The 27,739-nt window shown below is 36.3% G+C and overlaps 2 protein-coding genes across 4 annotated transcripts in view; one reads left to right on the top strand and one right to left on the bottom strand.

Moving 5' to 3' along the window:
* LOC136852457 (uncharacterized) overlaps positions 1-27,368 on the bottom strand; it is a 101,408-nt gene extending 74,040 nt beyond the window's left edge. Inside the window, exons 1-2 of one of the 3 annotated variants that reach the window (XM_067127090.1) lie at positions 27,225-27,368; positions 18,502-18,722 (exon numbers count right to left, since the gene is read on the bottom strand). The gene's annotated coding sequence lies outside the window, so the exon portion shown is untranslated. Of the gene's footprint in view, positions 1-18,501; positions 18,727-27,224 lie in introns of all 3 variants that reach the window. The other 2 variants (XM_067127089.1, XM_067127091.1) reach the window with 2 other exon arrangements.
* LOC136852460 (cuticle protein 7-like) lies at positions 248-12,282 on the top strand. Its single transcript, XM_067127096.1, has 3 exons — positions 248-303; positions 1,977-2,126; positions 10,093-12,282. The coding sequence occupies exons 1-3, from the start codon at positions 292-294 to the stop codon at positions 10,501-10,503; spliced, it is 573 nt and encodes a 190-aa protein (XP_066983197.1). The 5' UTR covers positions 248-291; the 3' UTR covers positions 10,504-12,282.
* Positions 27,369-27,739: the final 371 nt, after the last annotated feature.

Genomic DNA, 27,739 nt, shown 5'->3' with positions numbered 1-27,739 from the left:
AAAAAAACAAAAAAAAGCTTCAGCGAGCGAAGAGGAAAATGAACCGTCTCTCAGGCAAACCAAAGCCTCCGACGGTAAACTTGCGGTGAAAGATTGCTGTTATTAAGGAAAAGTGGGAGTTTGAAGAGGGGAGGCGGAGTTTCAGCCCTATGGAAGTAGGAGGGACAGGAGAAAGTGATGCTCCTCTGGCCACGCCCCGGATCTTGGAGGTCGGTGTGGTGGGGTCAGTGCCGCGTGGTCCTCATATATAAACACCACGCCTGACCATACACACCACACGGTCTCATCACAATGTTCTCTCAGGTAGGGTGGAGAGCGAGAGCTTTTAGGCTACCTATAGATTTTTCAACACGAGGTCTTTGCTTCACGAACTCTGACGAGTTTCTCACGTAATTCTCAGACTACATTGTCCCAAGTTCTCTTTTAAAACAGTAGTTTTTGTGAGATAGCGAGAGTTAATTGGTGTTTGCGTCAGTGATTAAGTGATATGCGAATTGATCCGATCGCGAAGATATGCAAAGCCTTGGACTCGTCTCTCGTCAGTAACATAATTATATTTGAGTGAATTGACGTATTTTACAGCTCATATACGCATACATACATGCACACCTACATACACAAAATAGGAATATACATACATATGTGTATACGTAATATATTTATATATATATATATGTATAACATATGTAATATATTATACATATATACATATATATATATTATAAGATACGTATAAACGTGAAGCATATACAACACATACGAACATTACAACATCATTCTTCGTCTGTTTTAACGAATAATGGAGTGACTACAAATATCGTTTTCTCGGCACATTTACTGAAACATGGATCTTGAACAAATTCGAAGTATATAGCTTTAATTAAATATGGAACTAAGCTCTTGCAATAAGTTAACTTATTCAAAGCGTAATACTTTGTTAATCTAAGTTCTGAACTTTATTAAATATTCGGAATGTGGAACTTTCTTCCACTATGAATTCCTATTTGGTCTTGTTTTAGTGAAATACGGTGCTTTTACAATCTAAGTTAACTAAAGAGCGAAAGTTGATTATTTCTGACGTGGATCTTTTTAAAATGAACTGTAGATTTTTCTACTCTATGTATAAAACTCAGCTAAATTGTACTCGGGAACTTGAATATTCAATATACGATGGACGGATGGGACGAATTCTTGTTTAAGGAAATATAGAATTTTGTTCAGTGAAATAAGGAGTTGTCGCTGGCTGTTCTGTGCTGTATACAACGAGGACTATCACGGTTTCACATAACCAGAGGTCACTTATTTTAGTCAACGCTCTTCAAGCTCTCAGATGTTTCAAGTTTTGATTTTATGAACAATATAGATTTTTATTTTTAGATGAATATTCATTACAGAATATCTTACTAAAGTGTATAAAATGCAATGTGCAATATATATACAGTATATATATATATATATATATATATATATATATATATATATATATATATATATATATATATATATTAATTTTATCACATACACAATTGTTCTGTGCATTAGTAGAATTACCAACAGGACCTCATTCAAACTGATGATCTAGATACCATCCAGTTTGAATGAGGTCCCATCCAGTTTGAATATATATATATATATATATATATATATATATATATATATATATATATATATATATATATATATATATATATATATATATATATATATATATATATATATATATATATATATATATATATATATATATATATATATATATATATATATATATATATATAACTGTCTGTTGATAATATGCCCTATGTACGATATACAAATATAATAAAGCTTTTTTTTTTTCTCTCTCTCTCTTTCCCTTAAAATCAAATTAAAATAATGCTTTCTCTCTCTCTCTCTCTCTCTCACACACACTCTCTCTCTATCTTTTCTTTAAAACCCAAATAAAATACTGACTTGTATTGTCCCCCTTTCCACAGGTCTGCATTCTCGCCGTTTTCGCCGCCGTCTGTAAGGGGGCTGTGCCCCCCTACCCAAGGTACCCCTCATACCCCCCTCCATCCTACCACAAACCTCCTCCATACCACCCTCCCCCAGCTCCTTACCATCACCCAGAGCCCAATTATGACGTAAGTAATGATTTGCTGTTCTTACTAGTAATGCGTTTCTTTTTTTCAGTCACATCATTGTGCTTTCATTTAAGAATGCGTTGATCGTGATTATATTTCTTATATAGGTATTCCTATTTGGTTTTCGTTACTCATAATGATGCTGCATTGATTTCATTATTAGTAAATAAAGGGTGCGGAATTACAAGAGAATAAAGAGAAAGAAAAGGACAATGATATTATATATGTATATATACATATAATGACATTATATACATATATATAATGATAAACACATATATATATAATGTCATTATCCTTTTATCTCTCTTTATTCTCTTGTAATTTCGCACTCTTTAATTACTGATAATGAAATCAATACAGCATCATTATCATTATAAGTAATATATATATATATATAATATAAATAAGAATATTTATAAATAAATATATATATATACATATTAAATATATATATACATATATATATATATATATATATATATATATATATATATATATATATAATATGTGTGAAAACCAATCTCATTGACGTGATGCATCAACTATATCGAAAAATTAACAGTAACATAATTAAATACGAAGTTGAAATAATAGTGTAACCCTTAAAAATATATTTTAAGCTCGTACACATATACTGTATATCACTGAAGATCCTTCGACACAATAATATATATGTATGTATATATACACAGTATATATATATATATATATATATATATATATATATATATATACGTTGTTTCACCCATATTTATACGTCCTAAGTATGTAGACATGGAAAAATGTGGTCCAACCAGAAATAACCCCTGTATATAAACAAGTAATTTTTCTCCAATCAAGCAGCAAAATCTTCAGTTGCTTCTTATTGTTTTTTTCTTTTTGGAGCCACAGACGAAGACCAAACAAGTATGATTTAAGTTTTAGTAATGAATTTTAAAAGGACGAAAAAGAATGGAAAAGGATTACATTTCATTTATATTTTTTCAAAAATTAATCAATCGTCAGGATAAAAGATCCGATTACTAATAGAGAACTTGCATTCGTCGCTTAAAAACCAAACTGCTGAATATCCAGAGATTAGTAATGCTATCAAATTATAACTCAAAATACTCTGATCTATCGTTTTTTGGTAATTTATTTGTGGCGTTTTCTAAACACATTTCTGTGGCCAACAACAACAATTCACAACTGCTGAGGAAAAGAAAATAAAACGAGGCAAGACGAATATAAAGTCAAAACCGGTAGGTTAATGCCGTAGACTTTGTCACGGAAAAGCGACAGCTGAACCTCTATAACGTTATGAGGCAAGTCAAGCTAAAGCAGGCTAGAAATACCACGAACATCAATGTTCCTTAAGGATTTCCTGGATATTGTGACTAAGGAAACTGAAATCAGGTTTAAGCGGTACTTTCTGAAAATTGTTACATATTTTATGAGTTCAGCGTAAAAGCGCTTATATAACACGCGTGGTTTGAATGAATCTTTCTTGAGAAGTTAAGAAGGTTCAACTTTTATATTTTTCCTCTCTAATCCATGATATTTCTTACCATTAACGTATCTTGTCGTAGCCAGTATAAGCCGTTGCGATTAATCAACATTAAGCCGTGGACCACATAACTTTCTCTCAGTCTAAGTCTTCTTGACAGACTGACTGTGACGATTATATCGTCAAGAATGACAAATTTGGCTAACTGGTGTACTTGCAGACATCAGCAACATCTGCCGGAAGAAAACGCATCTCAGAACCTACGCAGGCAAATGATTGCGCCATTCCAGAATCGTCCTTTTCGAGAGGCGCGGCGCCTTTCAAACGCCGATCCGGAACCGTCACGCGATTTTGAAATTGCGCCTCACTTTCGCATCTGCGGTAACGCGCTGCGCCGACCACGAATTGAAAGCCCAGAGGGAAAGCCTTCTGGTTGCTTGAAGGTGATAGAATCAATGCGCAATGGGGGTTTTACGTGATGCGCGCGGGAATACACAAAGCGTTTACACAATGGGACTGCGAATTGGTTAGAAAATAGGATACTTATTTGTTTCCCCTCTTTATTTTATATGCATTGTTTAGACAGTAGAATAGAATACAATTTAGGCCAAGCGCTGGGACCTATGAGGTCATTCGGCGCTGAAAGGAAGATTAGAGGAAAAGGACTGAAAGGTGTAACAGGAAAAAAACTTCACAGTTGTACTATGAATCAGTTATTAGGAGAGTGTGGAAAGTAAGATGGAAGAGAGAGAGAATATGAATGGAGGTACAGAGCTGCAACCCCCTTTATTCCCTTTACTGTACCTCCGTTCCTAGTCTCTTTCTTTCCATCATATTTCCCACCCTCTCCTAACAGGTTTTTCATAGTGCAAAGTAAAAGGAATGGCAGGGGTTGCAGCTAGGGATCGAAGGGACGCCCCAAAGAGGATAAACAGGATAAACAAAACCTAGTTGCACGAATGCATACGAATGAGCATTTAAGTATGTCAATACATACGTATAAAATATTAACTATTTACGTTTTCAGATGTCTTTATTTATACTTTTTATATATACTTCTACATATATATACATATATATATAATGTATATATATATATATATATATATAAATATATATATATACATATATATAAATAATATATATATACATATATATATATATATAAATATATATATATAAATATATATATATATATATAATTTATATATATATATATATATTATATATATATATATATATATATATATATAAATATATATATATATATATATATATATATATATATATATATATATATATATATATAATATATATATATATATATATATATATATATATATATATATATATATATATATATATATATATATATATATATATATATATATATATATATATATATATATATATATATATATATATATATATATATATATATATATATATATATATATAATATATATATAATATATATATATATATATAAAATATATATATATATATATATATATATATATATATATATATATATATATATATATATATATATATATATATATATATATATATAAAAAAAATACTGTATATATAATGTCGTAAAAAAAAAAACAGAATAACACTGACAGAAAGATGAGACACAAGTTATTATCCCTAATTAGCATGAGCTTAACGAAACCATTCCCATTTTCTTTCGCGTGTTGCGGTTTAGAAAACGGCTTTCAGTTGGTCGCCCAGAAGTCGGAAGAATCGACTCGCACTTTGCTGTCGAGTTAATCTTGTCCAGAGGCGGAATTTGATCTTATCTCGCAGCCTCGCTCATTTTGTACTTGAGGCTGAACAAGAGAATGAGCCTTACCTCTTGGCCGCGTTCGTTAGTGATTTGATGCTAACGCAAACAGGTCTAACTGAACTGAATATACGATTTAGGCCTAAGGCCAAGCACTGGGACCCATGAGTTCATTCAGCGCTCAAACGGAAACTGACAGTAAAATGTTTGAAAGGTGTAACAGGAGGAAAACCTCAAAGCAGTTGCACTATGACTCAATTGTTAGGAGAAGGTGGAAAGTAAGATGGAGGAAAGAGAATACAAAAGGGGGTACAGTAAAAGAAACGAAAGGGGCTGCAGCTAGGGGCCGAAGGCACGCTGCGAAGAACCTTTCAAGTAACGACGACAGTGCACCGCACAAGGTGCTCTGACGACACTACCACCCTAAGGGGTAATGCAGATAATGGTCATATATTGCAGCCACGTTCGTCAGTACTGGAATCTCCACGTGAACTATTGAGTCGAACTGTCAGCCGCGTTCATATGCTCACGAACAGTTATTATTTAATTTTGGAGTCGCGTTCACTGGCTTTCAATCGCTAACGTAGACAATCTGATTCTAAAATTAGGTGGCGTTAGTCATCGTTAAGACAAAAACAAACGAAAGCAGAATTTGCGTTTGCTATACCATTTATAGAAACGTTACTTGGATACGGAATGAACTTCACCAGGTGCATCTTGTTCTGATTTCAATGCATTTAGTAAGATTCGCGCAGACTCGAACGCTCTCATTATCCAGACAGTTGAAATATTTACTTCGTGGGGAAAAAATTCTGAGAATAATAAGTTTATGAACTTCACAGGATGTGGTAAATTGACTTGATTGGCTGTAATTATACTGACAGAAAAACAAAACTACGATAGGGAAAAAAGTTAAAACTACTGCGGAAACTACAAAACAACACATAATGCTTCAACGCGCATTGCATTTACATATGCAAATATGCGGCGTAGAAATAGAAAAAAAAACTAAGTTCGAATGACCCAAACAAAAGCGTCGATAGTAAGCTTAAAATTAGATGCTTTTATATAAACAAGTGAATATCATGCGTGAAAGATGAATAAAGTAGAATAACAATGGTTGATTGTAATCAGAATATCATTTTGCTTTTGTATGTAAGTTAAAATGATTAAATGTAAAAGAAAAAAATGTTTGACCTTCGAAAGGGAAGTTGACAGTAGACTGAAAATTATGCAAATGAATGAAATGCCCTAGCAAGAGTCAAGACTGCCTAAATGGAACAATGTGCATTGATATTATTATTATTCAGAATATGAACCCTATTCATATGGAACAAGCCCACAATAGGGGCCACTGACTTGAAATTCAAGCTTCCAAAGGATATGGTGTTCATTCGAAAGAAGTAACTTAAGGTAATGGGAAATACAGAGAGGGAGATCAGCTATTAGAAAAACAGATAAATTAACAAATTAAAAAGTAAATAAAAATGGAAGTAAAATATTATTTTAAATACAAGTTAGATTGTTTTAGGGTAGTAATGCATTGCATCTTCGCGTTGAACTTCTGAAGAAGTTCCAATTGCAAGACATCCTCTTCAATACGTCAAAAATAGCAATAGAGCAAAATAGCAAAAGTGACGAATTATAACTTCAAAGTCGCCATGCGGGAAACTTTCACTGGAGCGGTCAGTCGGAGGCCAGAGTCCATTAGCAATAAATTAAGGAACAGGATCATTGGGTCTTTTCACACTCGTCTGTGTTGTACATCGTCGTCCCACCAGATGTTGCATTTTCTGCGCGCTCGCGTGCTTATATGTGAGCACGTTGTGTGTGTGCGAATATCGTATTCTATGAATGGCTTCATCCAGCTGGGGTGAGTGTCACCTGGACCAGTACCCCCCACCCCTTCCTTAATGACCAACAGTCATAATCATTTAGTTTCTCACCATCACTCCAGCTGTGATCCACAACAGTCAGCTAATGACCAGGTAGATAATTCAGTGCTTAGGTCAACGTGGACGGTGGAATATTTCGACTCCATTTTTGAAGGAAGAAAAACGGCCATATCGCAGTTTTACCCTCCCAGCTTTTGGATCGAACGCGGGTTGTAAGCAGTGTGATGCGAGAAACCCAGAGAGAGAGAGAGAGAGAGAGAGAGAGAGAGAGAGAGAGAGAGAGAGAGAGAGAGAGACCGATGACATAATTTATGTAGAGAAACATATGAATTATTCGTGAGACATCCAGTGATTAATTAATCATTGAGAGAGAGAGAGAGAGAGAGAGAGAGAGAGAGAGAGAGAGAGAGAGAGAGAGAGAGAGAGCAACTACATTGACATAATTTATATACAGAATCGGTATGATTTATGCGTGAAAATCCAGTGATTAATAAGCTACCGAGAGAGAGAGAGAGAGAGAGAGAGAGAGAGAGAGAGAGAGAGAGAGAGAGAGAGAGAGAGAGTGACGAGTAATCTTTTAGTCAACAAAGGAGAAAAATTCTTAACCATTTCTTTTTAAATGACAGTGAAAGCTACTGACCACGGGTTGAACGCCAAACTGCACGGTCGGTATAAGTATTGGTTACTGCTTTAGCGGTTAAACGGTATCTTGGACGACCGTAAAAACAACGTTGTTTTCCCATAGAAACAACAATGTCACCCACTGCTGCTCTTGTTGGGCGGTGTTAGCCTGACCAAAATGTTTCCCTCAGGAATGTGAACTTATGGGAGAGATCTTTATTGAGAGAGAGAGAGAGAGAGAGAGAGAGAGAGAGAGAGAGAGAGAGAGAGAGAGAGAGAGAGAGAGAAGTAATGACATAATTTATGTAAAGAATTATATGAGTTATTCGTGAAAAATCCAGTGATTGATTAGTTACTGAGAGAGAGAGAGAGAGAGAGAGAGAGAGAGAGAGAGAGAGAGAGAGAGAGAGAGAGAGAGAGAGACATACTTTATATAGAGCATCATACGAATTATCAATGAAAAATATAGTGATTAATTAGTTATTGAGAGAGAGAGAGAGAGAGAGAGAGAGAGAGAGAGAGAGAGAGAGAGAGAGAGAGAGCAACTACACTGACATACTTTATACACAGCATCATACGAGTTATCAGTGAAAAATCCAGTGATTAATTAGTTACTGCGAGAGAGAGAGAGAGAGAGAGAGAGAGAGAGAGAGAGAGAGATTATGTGCACTAAAGCGCCTTCTATTTCTTTACGATCTCCGCACATTACAGAAGTTTTAAAAAATAATACAAGCGTATACCTTAGTTTAACCAGACCACTGAGCTGATTGACAGCTCTCCTAGAGAGGGCTGCCGAAGGATTAGACTTATTTTACGTGGCTAAGAATCAATTAGTTACCAAGCAACGGGACCTACAGCTTATTGTGGAATCCGAACCACATTATAGCGAGAAATGAATTTCTATCACCAGAAATAAATTCCTCTAATTCTTCATTGGCCGGCCGGAGAATCGAACGCGGGCCTAGGCGAGTGCTAGCCGAGTACGATATCGACCCATCCAATGAGGAACTTAAAAAAGACAATAGTTTACGTAACAGGACATTTCCTTCAGTTGAGAAAATAATCACTGAAGTTTATCAACCTATTTATTTGTAGTATGATGAAAAGGTGAAACATTACAGAATTTTTTAGTTTATTATAATGTTTGAGTAATGTTTCTCACCCTTGACTACATAGCTCCGGGGCTCGCTACCTCTGTACTTGTTCCTGGAGTCTGCTTTGAATTAACTAATAAAATTAATATTATTCTGTTTTCCTCATAATTTTTAATGTTTTAAATAGTACCGAAATGATGTACATGTAGTTTTAAAGTTCGTTGAAATTTTAAGAATAGGATAAAATATAGAATTTGGGCCAAAGGCCACGCGCTGGGACCTAAGAGGTCATTCAGAGCTAAAAGAAAATTGAGAGTAGGTAAGTTTGAAAGGTGTTAACAGAGGAAAACCTCGCAGTTGCACTATTAAAAAACTGTTAGGAGCGGGTGGAAAGTAAGATTGAAGAAAGAGAATATCAACGGAGGTACAGTGAAATGAATGAAAGGGGTTGCAGCTAGGGGCCGAAGGGATGCCGCAAAGAACCTTAAGTAATGCCTACAGCGCATCTCATGAGGTGCACTGACGGCACTAACCCCCTTACGGGGACTGAAATTTTCAGTGACTCGAGGGCGTCCTTCACATTTAATATTCACTTAAAATTTTATTGAAATATTACGGTATTTTGGTTACAAGAGATTCAATCGATTTGCTCAGTATACAGCAAAAACCCTTTCATGCAATTGGGGTCCGGCTGTAATAATAATAATAATAATAATAATAATAATAATAATAATAATAATAATAATAATAATAATAATAGTAGTAATAATAATAATAATAATAATAATAATAATAATAATAATAATAATAATAATAATAATAATCATGGGGTGACTCACATGGTTGATATTTGTATGCGTATATTACTGATATTGGATTCAGCAACTCATAAACAGTATTGGCAAGAAAAGAGAATCATAAACTGCATAAACATGACATCCACAAAATAATCTGACAGTCTGTAACCAACTGCGGTGCAACGTACGCAGGTCTCAACAACTGTAAGTTCGTGAACAAATGTCAAAATCGGATTTTAATTTTCCGTTTTCTCCCCTCCAATCTTTCTCGGCGACTCCAGGTCCCTCCCAAGTACGAATACGCCTACGACGTCAACGACGACTACCAGAAACTCAAGTTCGACAAGCAGGAGAGCCGCGACGGCTACAAGACGGAGGGCCAGTACACCGTCGACCTCCCCGACGGCCGCAAGCAGATCGTCACTTACACGGACAACGGCGACGGACTCTACGCCGAGGTCAAGTACGAAGGGGACATCGTTTTGCGTCCCTACGGTCCTCCTAGCTACCCGGCTCCCCATCCTCCTCCCTCTTACCCAAGGGAGCCCTATTTCCCTGCCTATCAGCCCCTCCAGTTTACCCAAGGTATCCGTCTTACCCAGCCCCTCCAGCTGAAGAAGAACCTCTGGCAGAAATTAAAGCTAATGCCCTGGTTGAGGACAGTGCCCCTATTCAGGAGATTGCTGCCGTAGCGAAGGCTGCTCCGATTGTTGAAGCAGCTGCCCCAGCGGAAGTACCTGCTCCTGCTGCGGTAGAAACTACACCTGCTGCAGCAGTAACTTCTCCTGCTGCGGTAGAAACTACACCTGCTGCAGCAGTAACTTCTCCTGCTGCGGTAGAAACTACACCTGCTGCGGCAGTAACTTCTCCTGCTGCGGTAGAAACTACACCTGCTGCAGCAGTAACTACCCCTGCTGCGGTAGAAGTTACACCTGCTGCAGTAGAAGAGGCTCCTGCTGCAGTAGAAGAGGTAACTCCTACTGAAGTAGGCCCCGCTGAGAAGGCAGCTCCTACTGAAGTTGCTGCACCGGCTGAGACACCTTTGCCACCTGCTCCTCCAGCCGAGGAACAAGTAGCCCCTGGAACAGAGGTTCCTGTTAACCTGGAGGAAATGGCTCTCATAAAAGAAGCCATGAACATTGAATCACTCGTAGAAACCACAGAGGCGGCTACAGCAACGCCCTAGGTGCTGAGCACCCGGTGGGTAATACAAGGGGGTGCTTAACAGATAAAGTTAAGATCCAAGTTGAACAGTGGCCCTTTTCCTTAAAGCTCATTTATAACAGACAGAATTGTCTCAAATATAATTTCTCCCATATTTTTTTACTCTTAAAATAATATTTCGGTGGTTTATGACCAGGTTCTTTTCTTCCACAACTCTTGACTGGTAGCGGTTACAATTCTGTCTCTTGTGAACTGAGCTAGATTGAAAGGGGCATTTTGTTTTTTCATCTACAGAAAAAAATTTGAATTGTTGGGTCTTCGACATTACGGTAAGAATCACCAACGCCCATCATCCCATTAGATTTCTGGAAATTAAGTCATCATCAATTTGCTCTGTCCATTCATTCATGCTAAATCTCTTCTTGATATCACCCGTGGAAATTCTAAGTTTTATTCTGTACTGATCATCTTTTTCAGCCATTTTCCTTTTTCGATGCCAGTACCCCATCAATCGTTGCAAATTTTTTGTTTTGCTCAAGATAAACAGAATCCCATTATTAGCTTTGAAAATACTGTCTATGCTAAACGTGTATCACTCTTCACCCTCTGGTAGGGCAAAGAGTGTCTTATTGCAAACTTTTCTTAATTCAGTTTCCTTTCAGACATTAGCCATGATTTTGATTTGTTAGGTCAGTCGAAATGGTTCCATTTGTTCCAATCGTATCATAATTAGATTTTTATTGCAATTTTTTAAAATTCAATATGTAGAGTAATCTGTCAGTATTGAATTTAAGGAGAATAAAGTTTATTTAAAACAGTCAAACTTAAGAAGTCCAGTTGACATTCTGCATAAAAACGAAGTCCATTTGAAACTAGCTTACAGATACGAAGGAAAATCTGTGATATGAAAGTCCAGCACTCAGATCAGTCATAACAAATCTTACCTTACAATGTATATAGCTTTAGTAGAACAAAATAATAATAAAATGCATTACACTATAGATCTTTTATATATAGGCCTACAACTGACATGTATCTCGAAATCCCAGGTAAATTACAAAGCATGACATTCCAGTTTTGGGTGCCAATGGAACAAGTGTCTTTATGTCTCGCATTTGCTCAAAATAGAGATAATCTCTTCTCGTGCTTCTTGTCTCTTCGTAAACCAAATTTCAGGACCTTTGAAATGTATTTTTGAAAAAGTAATTGAAACACTATTTCCTATGCTCATTTTTCAGATATTGTTCTCTAAGTATTTCACCTGTAACTAATCAGTGATTTCTAACTTATTGTGTGCTGTTTTTTTTTATAATAAAAATTAATCGCAGTTTCCTGTTTGTATTCGTCCTTTCCTAGCGTTTTGTTAAGGCAAGTCGATAGCATAAATAAGTGACTAATATTCTTGATGGTGAATGATGGTACTGGCCTAAGCAGCATTTGAAAAAGGGTGATTCAAGATTTTCCTAATTAAGTTACACATGTTTTGGCTTGGCTTTTCCCAGTTATGGGCAGTTCCTGGGTAGGTGACCACCAAAAGAAGAGAGACACCGTCAGAGCATAAGCCCCATGAACTTTCCATCCGTAGGGTATGAGGCTAGCAACCGCACCCCATAAAGACAAATTGGAAATGGAAGTGGTACACTAAAAACAGGCTATATATAATATATATGTATGTATGATTACACACATATCAACGTTACGCATATACATATATACATAAACACACACATACATACATACATACATACATATATATATATATATATATATATATATATATATATATATATATATATATATATATATATATATATATATATAGATATATATATATATGGATATATAAAATAGTTTTATATATATATATATATATATATATATATATATATATATATATATATATATATATATATATATGAATATATTTTCCTGTAATATATATATAGTATAATATGAATATAAGAAGGCCCATAAAACACTATTTAAACGTTGAAACCATATATTTCAGGCACTAGCTTCTGTGCCCTGTTCACTGGTAGAATATGGACAGGTGAAAGCTACAGTGGTATATATACAAAAACATAAAGGTGTGGCCCTAGGCCTCCGATGTTATGGAGGTGGCGTTTCTTAAGAAGGAGGAGAATGACCAAATTCCCTAGTGGTTTTTGGCCTCATTAGCTCCCGTTTGGCGATGGATCTGGCGGTCGCGTTTCTTGGTCATCTTCCTCAGGAGGGGTTTGAGGATTAAGGTGTCGATGTCATCCGATTTCCAATGTCCTCCTGACAGGTTCATATTGTTGGTTTGATTGATGATAGAAGATTCCAGCATCCTTCTTTTGTACGGACAGCTACTTTTGAAAACCAACTCTGCCCCTCCAGTTAAACATGCCCTGTATTTTTTCTGATATGAAGAAAATTCCCAGAACTCTCGAAGCGTAACGTACTGATCTTTTGTGCTCTGTTATTCTATCTACCTGTCTCGCCTACGTAGATGTCCTGACAATTACTACCACGGTATCTTGTAAACTCCGGCTTCTTCCCTTTTGTTATTTAAGTATACGTTAAGAGAGCGAACTCCGATGGATTTGGGATAATGGAAAAACAGAAAGAGTTGTTAGGCCTGAGTTGTTCGGAGGCCTTTGGATGTTTTCACAGATACAGCTTTATTTTGTTGTTGAAATTTATTTGTCTGTTGTGAGTGGGACCCCTATAGTATATTTTATTCGCTTTGTAAATAGCCCTCTCGATAATGTGTGGTGGATATAGCAGTTCATGCGTTAGGTGTTGGCGGATCTGTTAAATTCTTTATCCAGGTACTCATTTGAACATATCCTAAGTCCTCTGAGGAATAAGTTGCACCCTACCATGATTTTTACGGAGACGTCGTGGTAGCTTAAGAAATGAATGTAGGAGACAGCGAAGGTGGGTTTTCTATATACTGTAAATGCATACCTGTTCTGTTTTCTTATGATCAGTACATCTAGGAACGCAGTTTTCCATCCCTTTCCCATTCTGTTTTAAATTTTATGGTCGGAACTAGCGAATTTAGCCTATTAAAAATTCATTAAAGTCCCCAGCTATTGTCCCAGAAAGTAAAGATATCATCTACGTATCTAAGCCAGAGACTGCTACGGGTTCGAAACAGAACTTTTGTCGTCTATCAAACCCCATAACATGATCTGGCTTAGATACGTAGATGATATCTTTACTTTCTGGGACAATAGCTGGGGGAACTTTAATGAATTTTTTAATAGGCTAAATTCGCTAGTTCCGACCATAAAATTTAAAACAGAATGGGAAAAGGACGGAAAACTGCTGTTCCTAGATGTACTGATCATAAGAAAACAGAACAGGTATGCATTTACAGTATATAGAAAACCCACCTTCGCTGTCTCCTACATTCATTTCTTAAGCTACCACGACGTCTCCGTAAAAATCATGGTAGGGTGCAACTTATTCCTCAGAGGACTTAGGATATGTTCAAATGAGTACCTGGATAAAGAATTTAACAGATCCGCCAACACCTAACGCAACTGCTATATCCACCACACATTATCGAGAGGGCTATTTACAAAGCGAATAAAATATACTATAGGGGTCCCACTCACAACAGACAAATAGATTTCAACAACACAAATAAAGCTTCCGTACGATGAAAACATCAAAAGGCCTCCGAACAACTCAGGCCTAACAACCTTTCATTTTCCATTATCCCAAATCCATCGGGAGTTCGCTCGTTAACGTATACTTAAATAACAAAAGGGAAGAAGCCGGAGTTTACAAGATACCGTGTAGTAATTGTCAGGACATCTACGTAGGCGAGACAGGTAGATCGCTCGCAAAGAATAACAGAGCACAAAAGATCAGTACGTTACGCTTCGGAGAGTTCGGGAATTTTCCTACATATCAGAAATACAGGGCATGTCATTAACTGGAGGGCGGAGTTGGTTTTCAAAAGTAGCTGTCCGTACAAAAGAAGGATGCTGGAATCTGCTATCATCAATCAAACCAACAATATGAACCTGTCAGGAGGACATTGGAAATCGGATGACATCGTCACCTTAATCCTCAAACCTCCTGAGGAAGATGACCCAAGAAACGCGACCGCCAGATCCATCGCCAAACGGGAGCTAATGAGGCCAAAACCACTAGGGAATTTGGTCATTCTCCTCCTTCTTAAGAAACGCCACCTCCATAACATCGGAGGCCTAGGGCCACACCTTTATGTTTTTGTATATATACCACTGTAACTTTCCACCTGTCCATATTCTACCAGTGAACAGGGGCACAGAATTTAGTGCCCGAAATATATGGTTTCAACGTTTAAATAGTGTTTTATGGGCCTTCTTATATTCATATATATATATATATATATATATATATATATATATATATATATATATATATATATATATATATATACAGTGTATATGAATATAAAAGTGGTTATCAAAAAATGTGGACAACGAAGAAAAACGGGACACAAAACACAAGAAAGGAGGGAACGGGGGAAGGCATAACGAACGGCGTGGAGAGTGGAAGAAGAACCATCACCAAGACCCCTAATGCGAGATAAGAGCTGCAGATTTATCGTCGGTGTCGACGACCGATAGAGTCTACTTACTCTAATACAACAACATCAGCTTCAGGGGGATCAACAACAGAGGGATGAAAAGACAACAGCATAAGCAGTAGCACATTTGCAACGTAGACGTGGGCAACAAAGCAACAACGCAATGCAGGGATGAGAAGGCAACAACATCAGCACAATGAAATCGTAGGCTTATGCAACAATAAAGCAACGGCAAAGGAATAAACCAGTATAACAGCAACAGGTGATTCAAAAACAAAGCAACAACACAATGAAGGGATCAGAAGGCAACAACAGCAATACGATCAAAACGTAGGCCTAAACAACAATAAAGCAACAGCAAAGGAATAAACCAGTATAACCGCAACAGGTGATTCAAAAACAAAACAACACAATGAAGGGATCAAAAGGCAACAACAGCAGCACCATTAACACAGGCCTAAACAACAATAAAGCAACGGCAAAGGAATAAACCAGCAAAACAGCAACAGGTGATTCAAAAACAAAACAACACAATGAAGGGATGAGAAGGCGGCAACAACAGCAGTACAATGAAAACATAGGCCTAAACAACAATAAAGCAACGGCAAAGGAATAAACCAGCAAAACAGCAACAGGTGATTCAAAAACAAAGGATTGAAAAATAACAACAGAAGAAACAGCACTACAAGTGAAGCATCAGTAGCAACTACAGTAACATCAGCAGCAACAACAGCAAGAATACCAACAACGGTGCAGTAGGTATAATAAAACGACAAGATTTATAACAATATTTCAAAATTAAAAACTACAACAACAAAGCGGTGCAGACGGTCACAGCAACACCAAAAGCAAAACCAACAACAACATTCATACGAATAATGATGATAATCATCAATGCTTCGAAAGCTAACTGGATCGGAACTGCAAAATGAACACTCGGCTTCCAAACGGCCAAAATCAAGTCTGAGTGGTATGGAGATCCACAGTTCGTGAGGCACATTTCTCGGGAAAGGTAGCCTACTTTTTAAAACGTATCGTGCATCTATATTTGTTTTCTGTGTTTAACAGCCATGGTATAGTTTGCCCGTAAAAACACCGTGGCTTAAGTCGTCTAGGCAAGGGCCAACCTTTCTCAGTCGTTCTTATACAGAGGGAGAGATTGGACAGCCAATCAGTTTGTGACGTGCACTGCTATGTACTGATTCCTATGTAAACATTTGACGCCAGTCATGCAATCTAATGTGAAACCCTGTACCCTTTAAAACGTGTTTTCTCGGCTGTCCTTCAAGACTGTCAAATGATTTAGACACCATTTACTAAACATATATGTACTATATGCTGAATTAAAAATACCTAGTTTCTACAGTTAAATTATAAAGTTTTGCAGATATGGCGGCGTTACAACATCATGATCATGCTCCACTGACAACCAATTTTCTCAGCAGTCTTTAAAGATAGGTAAATAATCTTTGCAGCATTTACCAAGGGCAATGCGTAAAAATGTAGAAATAAAAGTATTTATTCTGTCTGCTGTAGTTTTTATACGCTTGAGGAATAAAGTTGTCCAATTTGCTGACGTTATGTGCCTTTCTTTCCACCATAAATTTACAGTTTTACTCTCTAGTGGCAGAACTAATTATTATCGTTCTTTTTTCATGGGTCAAACTGACAGGCAGTAAAATTTGACAAAAGTATGCTAAAATAATTGTCATCTCCAACGCTGTCATCCCATGTAAGCTTCATCCATAGGCATAATATTATTAATATCCTAGGTTTAATAGCCTGATACCTGACAGACAAGATTCAATAGTCCTGCTGCATATGCGTGATCCATCGTTGGGCTCTTTGTCCCTTATGCAGTTTCTAGTCAGGGAATCTTACACAAAACTGACAAAAATCAGTCCTGAATCTCACAAGTCACATATTATTAACAATAGGCTTCCTACACTTGCCTGCGGACAATTTTAAGGCATATTTGAACCTACGAGGCTACTCACAGATCTTGAGAGAAACTATTTAATTACAGTATAAATGTAATTACAATTTACATTAATTCATATTCATACTACTGTGAGTTAGGGCAGAGTACACTGTACGTGCTGTACAGAACCAGATCAAAGCATCTGAACCATGACACAGAATATATTTGTACAGCTTCAAGTGCAATTATTACCAGGAGGTACATATATAAAGCTACGTAACATGTCACAGTCATACTGAACTGTAATTCGACATACTTATTGACACTGTACAGTCTAAGTCTGGCTAGCCTATAAGTATACCTTAGACTTGCATAGCTAGCCAAGACTTGAGCTGTATTTCATAGTCTATGGAGAGAACAAATAGAAAAATCAACATTCCTAAAGGTTATGCCAAGTTAAGCTACCTTTGCTAACCTAAGGTTAGGCTATGGTAGGCTACCCTTGGTTATTTGATGATCAACCCTGGTATACTAGCTAGTTGGTAAAGTTTACTTTTAAAGCTATAATACATGTAGTATGAATTTGAAGTATCCTTTAAGGTAAATCTGATAATGGTGAAATTGAAGAATGCTACCTTTAAGTGTTCTGGCAAATCAAATTCAGCTGAGTCCTCTGCATACAAGGTGGTTTGAGAATTTACTGCCTACATGGTAAATAACATTATAACCCTTAACACTTAAAACTGCAGCAAGCCTAGGGCTAAGCCTCATGATACCATGTACATTGTAGCAATAGTAGTAAGGAAAATTGTCAGACTTTGCCATGGTTATATGGACTGACGGTAACCCTACATGCTAATTTATTAGGCTATATGAATTTAATGTCAAATACGCTTTTTATTAACCTCATTACAACAGTCATTATCTTATTAGCTCAGAAAGCAGGCGTGTAGTTGACTGTGATCTAACACGTTTACTTGAGGCTGTTTCAACAGTTATAAAGATTTTCATGCATGAAAATATGCCACTTACTTGGGAAATGTGATCCCCTGTTCTTTTGTGATCCTGTTTCTGTATGTAATCGGTAGTCTTGATGTAACACAGTTGATGGCCCAGCACTGGGTGCCAGAGGTGGTTCTATTGCTGCTGGTCTCCCCAGTCAGTCAGTCACTATCGTTGCCATTTCCGGCGCCTTACTTGCACGCAACATCACGCGACTGTCCAATCTCTCCCCTCCATTGCTATGCTTTAGTCTGGCTAGAAGAGATAAAACTACAATGCTTAAGAATGCATTTTCCTCTCAGTCAATCATTTTCCGTAAATAAAAACAAGAAAGCAGTTGCTATGAGAGTAAATTTTCAAAGTCCTAATCCTTATTCAGGGTGGGACTATGTTGTGCTTCACTCAGTCACTTCATAGTACTATGAAGTTCACTAGAACAATTTCAACTAACTGAATACACTATAAATTATATATACAGTACACACATAAATAAATAAATATATATATATATATATATATATATATATATATATATATATATATATATATATATATATATATATATATATATATATATATATATATAATGTGTGTGTGTGTTAGAATGCGCTCTTTGGAGATAAACTAAAGAGCAATATGTTGTTCTCTGGTGCAAATCCCATAGTCAATAACACACTACGATAATTTTGTGTGCACACCTAACAATCAATAACGTGGAGTGGTGAAATATCCCAGCCGTGAGTGTGACCTTGGGCAGCCATATTGAAACTCCCCCCACCTCTCGTTTAACTATTATACGAACACGTTAATCATTTACAGGTAAATTCATCATCACTGTACAACATATATCGATATATTATTGTTCGATATATTATTGTTCTGAGGTCTACTGTAGCTGTCAAAAAAATTGCCATTTATTCCCCTTGAATAAAATTTCTAGTTTTCTTGAATACTTATTTTGATGTATTTCCCAGTTTCTATGAAAAAATACGTTGATGTGATTGTTTTGCTCCACAGAAGAAAGTTTTTTTATTATATTAACTATAGCAATGAGTTTGTATAAATTAGTACATTGATATTTAAAGTAGTAAAACACCTTTTCGCAAATTTTATCCATCTCTATAAAATTAAATGACGTCTGATTGCAGTGTTGTCAAACTTCTTCCTGTGGAGAATGTATATGTTATTTTCTTGTTGTAAGGGCACATGCCAGTAGTTTAAGCTTGCCTTCTGGACGAAACCCTTTTTTTTTTTGTATGTTGGGTTACGATTAAACAACTTAATGTTTGTGTTTTAGTTGATGGTTTGTTACGTAACCCTGTAGTTTTGTAGATGTGACAACTGTGCTATCAATGTACTGCTCCTGAGTTTTCTTCCAGGGTGAGAACATGAAGCTCTGCCTGTTTCGCAGCAAACTCCAGAAAGGCAAGTTGTAGAAGAAATTCTCGTAAAATCCAGCCCCATCACCTCGTGAACTGTCGTCGTGATTGCAGTAATTTCTTCATAAGAATATTCTGAAATCCCCTTTTCTTGCCATTTATGTTTTCCTCTATCGAAGTAACGTAACGTTTTGTCAATTTTTGCAGTAATATGTTAATGTTTTCTTGCTTCTTAATGTAACTTGGATGATTGTTGTGTCCTTTAAATATTAATTATATGTGTTAAACTTTTTTAATTGCGTATTTGTGAACCGTGTGGCATCACCCAAAAGAATTGGTGCAGGAAATATAGTTGATTGTTTCTCAACTGCACTTTGTTGGAAAGAATATAATGTTTCTTGACTTCATGGTACATTTAAGTAAGTTAGTAAACTCCTCAGCACTGTAACTTGGTCTCATTCAAAGCTAGGGCAGGAGGGCTTAATGTTGAATGAAATCGTACCGAATGTGGGCCTAAAACTTTAAAGTTTCACCACATTCTTTGCTAGTTATAGTAGTCTTTTGCTTTGGTCCTTCGAACGAACCGGATGCCATAACGATTCACAAAGGAATTTTTGGATGTTAAAGATAATTTACGATAAAGTTCACGTTGGTGATGGATGGCTATAAAGTCATTTTAGTGTAGCTGGCACGTGTCCAAAGTTATTTGGTGAGCAGGGTAAGGTATTGAATTACTTGGAGTGTTTTGCCAAGTAATCTATTGTTTATGGAACATTATTGTTCGTATTTAGTGATTAGGTTCTGTGACCAATTTATTTTTCTTGTTGAATTTCGTATTGTTTATGGAACATTTTGAACTTAGGTTTTCGTGACCAGATGTATTTTGTGAAGATGATGAAGAGCACGTGGTCAAATTATCTATCATTCAGTGAATGTCATTCGACCTATGAATAAGATTAGTTATATTTTCAATCAGGTTTAGATAATTTGCCATACATTTTGATATTTGAGCAAGTTTGTTATTGATCCATTAACAAGATAATGGATTCCAAGATTAGGGTAGTTATTGAAAGGAAATTATTTCCTTACAAGATTTGCTTGATGAGACAGATAACTGCATTGGTGATACTGATACACCAAAATCGACCCTTGTAATGTATGAACGTTGTCTTATTGAGGGTCTACGACGTTTTGAAGATAGTTGGTCACAGAATGTGACGATTATTTCACAGGATAGTGAATATGATAGTTTATGTAGAAGTTATAGAGCAATAACTAGATGTGTAAGGAAAGCTATTGCTACTGCACAGAAAACTATGAGCGAGATTGACACAGGAGATATAAATCAACAGCCCGCTTTGCCTCCTCCTTCGGCTCCCATTAACCCTCTCCCCTCCCCTAAACTCCCAGCAATTAAGATACCTGAATTTAGCGGTGGGGAAGAACAATGGCTTGCATTTTGGGATATATTTAACAGTTTAGTTCACGATCGTAGGGATATTTCCAATGTGATTAAGTTTTCTACCCTCAGAGCTAGTTTAAAGGATAACGCCTTTAAAGCCATAGAAGGTTTGCCTGTCACTAATGCCAATTATTCAGTAGCTATTCAGACCCTTAAGGAGAAGTATGATAATAAGGACAAATTGAAACGTAGACTTATGTCCAAATTAACGCATTTAGTCCCTCCCAGTCATACAATAGAGGATTTGAACACGTTCAAATTGGAATATGAGAAGATTATCTTACAAATGAACACATTGAATTTAGATGTAGAGGCCATGAACCCCATTTTCTCTAGTATAATATGCGAGAAATTATCACCTGAAACACGTAAGGCTATAGCTAATAAACATAATAGTATGTCTCTTGATTTAAAGCAAATTTCCTCAGGTTTGAAATATGTTTGTGAATTAATGGAATTTTTGTTACGAAGGTGAGAATTCTAATAAGAGAAAACGTGATCAGGGTAACTATTCTAAAGTGATTCCCTCAAATGTGCAAAACGTGCAGAGAGCACAACAAAGTAACAGTAAGCCTAGTAATAGTAGTTCTTACCATAATTGTGTGTTTTGCTCATCGAACCATGCCTCTCGCGATTGTAAGACTTTCAAAACCATTGATAGTAGAAGGGACAGAGTTAAATATTTAAGATTGTGCTTTGCTTGCCTCAAAGGAGGTCATTTATTCTCTGAATGTAGAAACAAACCGAAATGTAATATATGTGATGGGCCTCATTACCCGATGATTTGTAAGAAAACAGAAAACCCTGTTAATCCTGCTCCACCAAAGTTGAGTGTAAATAGTACTAATGTTAGTAAGTCAAATGTTAATTCTGGGAAATCTCATAATGATTCTAAAGGTGCTGTAAGTAAAGGTGATTCCCCAGTAGTTATGACTGCTTCTTTGGGTATTGATCATTCTCAGACTAATAAGATTTCTGTTTCGACTGCTCTTCCTACTGCTAATGTAATTGTGTCAGGAATGGACATCGTTCCTTTGGGAGAGCACTCTTTGATTCTGGTGCACAAAGAACGTTTATTGCAAAGGAATTAGCTCATAAGCTTAGTCTACCGTCCATAGCAACAGTAGCCTTAAAGGTAAAACCATTTGGCAGTGATGCCATGGAAGTTAGTTGTAATATAGTAAGAGTTGTGGTGAGACTAGGTAAGATTCGTACTGTCATTAATGCCATTGCATTCGATAGAGTTAATTCCAGAATTTATTCTCCAGGTTTAAGTAAGTCAGCTGCGTTCTTGACGAGTAAAGGCATAAAATTAGCAGATAATGATTTAAATTCAGATGAAGTGAATGGTATAGAATTGGTCATTGGAGCTGATTACTATGGAAAATTCATTCACAACAGTCAAATTTGCTCTGGAATACAGATATTGAATAGTTCTGGTGGTGCACTAATTTTTGGACCTCTTCCTAGTTGGTCTTATGACGATGTAGAATCTAATGAGATTACTACATCAAATGTATGTTGTTCAAGAATAGAAGTAGAGGAAATCCTATCAATTCTTGTTGTGAAGTTAGAAAATTATGGGATTTAGAAAGTGTTGGTATTCGTCAATCTGAAATTAGTCCTGAAGAAAGAGAATCAGTTAAGTGTTTTAAGGATAAAGTAAAAAGGGTTGACAATAAGTATGAAGTGTCCTTGCCATTTAAAGATGAAAGTAGACCGCCTGTTAACTATAGAATAGCCATTGGTCAATTAAATTCCTCGCTACATAGATTCGAATCTGACCCCTCCTTGTATGCTCATTATGATAAGATTATCCAAGATTACGTTCAGTCTGGGTTTATAGAATTAATTCCCTCAGGCTCCTATTATAGGGCATTATTTACCCCACCATGCTGTATTGAAGGATTCAGAAACAACTCCCATTCGAATAGTTTTTAATGCTTCTTCCAAGGCTAAAGGAGAACTTTCCTTAAATGATTGTTTATTAACTGGTCCCTCATTAACTACTAAACTTTTGATGCCCTGTTGAGTTTCCGTACAAACCCAGTAGCTGTGATTTCAGATATCAGTAAAGCCTTTTTAAGGATAGGCATTTCACCTGACTGTCGTGATTATTGCAGATTTCTATGGATAACTGATCCCCTCCGATTTGAAGTCTACTGTAACTTACCGGTTTTGTGTAGTTTGTTTGGAGCTACATGCTCCCCTTTCTCTTGCAGCAAACCCTTTTGCATCATTTATCTTTACATGATAATCCCCTTGCATCATCTCTGATGAAGAATTTCTATGTAGATAATTTTAGTAAAACTTACAAGGATGTGTCAGTCTTGATGGATGAGTATCCAGTAATAAATGAGATTCTTGAAGATGCTAATATGCCTCTACAAGAATGGGTCAGTAATGATTCAGAGTTTAACAGAACCATAGATGTTATCAAAGAAAGAGTGAACGTTTTGGGTTTAGAGTGGTATCTAACACAAGATGAGATGTCACTGAAGGAAGTAAATTGTGAGTATAGAGGACCTTTAACCAAGCGAAAGGTTTTATCAGTAATAGCTCGAATGTTTGATCCTCTAGGATTATTGTCACCAATACAGGTGAGAGGTAAATATTTTCTTAAATGTTTGTGGAGTAACTATGGGTGGGATGACCCTTTGCCAGAATCATTATGTTCAAGGTTTGATGAAATTTGCAAGTGTATTAGAAATGTAGAAAGTTTAAAGTTTCCTAGGTTTGTTGTACATCCTGAAGGTTCCCACTTACATGTATTTTGTGATGCCTCTAACAAGGCATATGGAGCTGCTGCCTATGTGATTGATTTCAGGAGAAGTGTAAGCAGTTTACTGGTCAGTAAGTGTAAAGTTGCACCAAACCCTAAACAGACTATTCCGCGTTTGGAATTGACAGCCTTGTCCTTGGGTGCGAAACTTGCTGGAAGATTAATGCAGAATGATGATTTGAGATTGAGTTCTTGCACTCTCTGGAGTGACTCCATGGTTTCTATTTGTTGGGTGAAGAACAATAATAGTAAAATTCCCTATGTATGAAACAGAGTCACTGAAATTAATGAATTCAAGTTTCCACTACGGTATACCCCTCTAAGGATAATCCAGCTGATATTTTATCCAGAGGTAGTACTAGTAAAGATTTAGCGCAAAATTCCTTATGGTGGAATGGCCCTAAATGGCTTTTAACTGGTGATTATCCCCAATCTTTAGCTACAGAAACTGTGCATGTTAATGAAATTCTTTCAGAACCTAAGTTTGTTAACCCTCCAACCCCATTAATTGACATCCCACGTTACAGTAATTTAAGTAAGCTTAAACGTATCATGAGGTCAATATTGCTTTTTCTTAATAAATGCAGTAAAGGTTCTAAGTTTGTTGTTAACGAAATGAAAGCACTTGTCCTCCTTGAACAGAAGCAACATTTTTCTACTACCAGAATGTACCTCTGTGATAAGAATTCACATGGAGTGTCCATGGATATTAAGAATTTCTGTAATCAGTTGAACTTATTTGTTGATGAGGAAAATCTAATTAGGTCTCAGGGTCGCATGAAAAACGCTTCCATGTCTTATGATACTCAGTGCCCAATGTTATTGCCTTCCAGAAGTTATTTAACAGTGTTGATAGTTGAACATTTGCATAGACATCATCACCATTGTGGTGTCAATTCTGTACTGGTATTGTTGAGAGAAACTTTTTGGGTACCGAAAGCACGACAAGTTATCAAATCAATTCTGTCAAAGTGTGTTTTGTGTCAGAAGTTAACCAAGAAACGGTTGTGTTTTACTCCTAATTATTACCTTTCAGAAAGAGGGAGAATGATAGATCTTTCCAATCAGTAGGAGTTGATTAAAATTGCTATTAATGTTTTTGATCATGAGATACTTAGGTCTTTGATGTCTATTTACCAGTTTCTAGCAGGGCAGTTCAAAAAAATACGTTCCATGACTTCAAAATTTTTTTCGACAGAAGAAGCATATCATTTTATGATTATATAACAATAGCAATGAGTTTGTGAAGGAAATTTGGAGAACGTCATAGCTGTTTCCTTGATTTAAAGTAGTAAAACACCTTGGCGATTAAATTTTATCCATCTATTATAAAATTAAATGATTGATTAAGTGTTGTCAAACTTTTTCTTGAATGGAGATGTATATACGTTGATTTCCTTGTTTGACTTAAACAGAACATAACCAATCGAGATTGTGAGGCTTTGATTCCCTCCATTAATATTTAAAAGCATTTTTCTTGAATAAAATTTTATCCATCTCTTCTGATGACAGATTTCAAAAATATTTTAGATTATTTTTTTTTGTATGTTGGTTTTAGTTCCTTCGATTAAAAACCCGATTAATGTTTGTGTTTTAGTTGATGGTTTTGTTACGTAAACCTGTAGTTTTGTAGATGTGACAACTGTGCTATCAATGTACTGCTCCCGAGTTTTCTTCCAGGGTGAGAACATGAAGCTCTGCCTGTTTGCAGCAAACTCAGAAAGGCAAGTAATAGAAGAAATTCTCGTAAAATCCAGCCCCATCACCTCGTGAACTGTCGTCGTGATTGCAGTAATTTCTTCATAAGAATATTCTGAAATCCCCTTTTCTTGCCATTTATGTTTTCCTCTATAAGTAACGTAACGTTTTGTCAATTTTTGCAGTAATATGTTAATGTTTTCTTGCTTCTTAATGTAACTTGGATGATTGTTGTGTCCTTTAAATATTAATTATATGTGTTAAACTTTTTAATTGCGTATTTGTGAACCCGTGTGGCATCACCCAAAAGAATTGGTGCAGGAAATATAGTTGATTGTTTCTCAACTGCACTTTGTTGGAAAGAATATAATGTTTCTTGACTTCATGGTACATTTAAGTAAGTTATAAACTCCTCAGCACTGTAATCATTTGGTCTCATTCAAAGCTAGGGCAGGAGGGCTTATGTTGAATGAAATTTTTACCGAATATGGGCCTAAAATTTAAAGTTTCACCACAGTAGCGATTTTGACATACTTGGAATAAAATTGTTCGTAAAAGAACGAAACAACAAACAAGTGAACTGCCATATCAATACGTATTTGCTTGGACGAGATTTACCTCGTTGTTACTATTCTTACAGGCTATTTTTTCCTTGGCATGTTGATTCGATAACTTTTGCCGCTGAGATCCTACTCTTAAACATTTGAAATTAAGTTGTACTCAGAATGAGATTTAAATGATGCCGCATCCTACTAAACACGTGTTTGGTTGGAGGGCACCGGTCCAGCCTAGGCCTCCCAACCCCATTTTCTTCCTATCATCAGTCTTCGAAACATATCGACTGATGGATACATAAACCTGGATTTGTTATACATACAAAAATACAACTATTTTCCACTTTGAATCGAATAACAACAGTTGTTTTCCGCGGTTTGTTTACGTCGTTCTGGGCGGTCCTGGTCGTTTCGGCCGTGAGTCACTTAGGCCGTAACATCCAAAACAATGTAAGACGTTATGTTTATGGTATTTACCGTTATGTTTATGGTATTTACCATTATCATTTCATGTTTTACGTACATCCCAAAGGGGCTGGTACTAAACACGGCGCCCATTTTGCACGTAAACGTGCTTACGGCCTAAATGACTTACGGCCGAAACGACTCAAATGCGTTCTGGGCACTCCCAACCCCCCATAGAAATCTGTTTACTAGACGAGACTTGACACAAACATTTTCAATAACCCGCAATATCGTTTTTACTTCATGTCACGTGGCATATACAAGATTAATGGAGTTCTGCTTTCAAAACTGAAATCTGAAAACGTAAGACATGTTAACAGAAAAAGTGCATCTATAGTAATGCTAACAATTACAAGACATTGGTTGACTAGCACAAACTTATGGGTGAATCAGTTTCAGTACGTTGTGCTTACCGTGAAATGTTATTTAATCTTCTCCTGAAGAATTCTTATGCCAGTGTGTGTCTGCAATTGTAAGCTGCACAACGTACCGCGGCAATGAAAACAACACCAGTCTCAAGGACACACTACGGTTCTGTGGTGCCCGACGGCGGCAGCATACCAAACTACGTATACTCGTATAGTATCCGGATAACATCTTTAGTTATTATTATTATTATTATTAATCCTTTAAGGCAAATCATTTCTTTACTATGATAATATCATCCTCGGAAGAGCTGTTGAAGTGAATATTATGCAATCTGGAGGAAATGCACTTGAAAGTTCCCGCCAACTTGAAGATAACGGGCGGAATGTAACATGTCCGATTGGCATTTTTAGATTTCATTCGATTACGTTGTGATCCGAATTAAGTATACTTTTTAACACAGATTTCTTCATGGAATATATTTTTTATCCGTTAATAATGCTACCGAGTTCGAGACTATGAAAAAATGTGTCCTTATTTTCTGTAGCAGATAACGCATCCA

This window comes from Macrobrachium rosenbergii, chromosome 25 (assembly GCF_040412425.1).
Source record: "Macrobrachium rosenbergii isolate ZJJX-2024 chromosome 25, ASM4041242v1, whole genome shotgun sequence".
In the NCBI taxonomy this organism is placed as follows: domain Eukaryota; kingdom Metazoa; phylum Arthropoda; class Malacostraca; order Decapoda; family Palaemonidae; genus Macrobrachium; species Macrobrachium rosenbergii.
The sequence above is the reverse complement of the archived record's forward strand: the minus strand, read 5'-3'. Positions and strand labels throughout refer to the sequence as shown.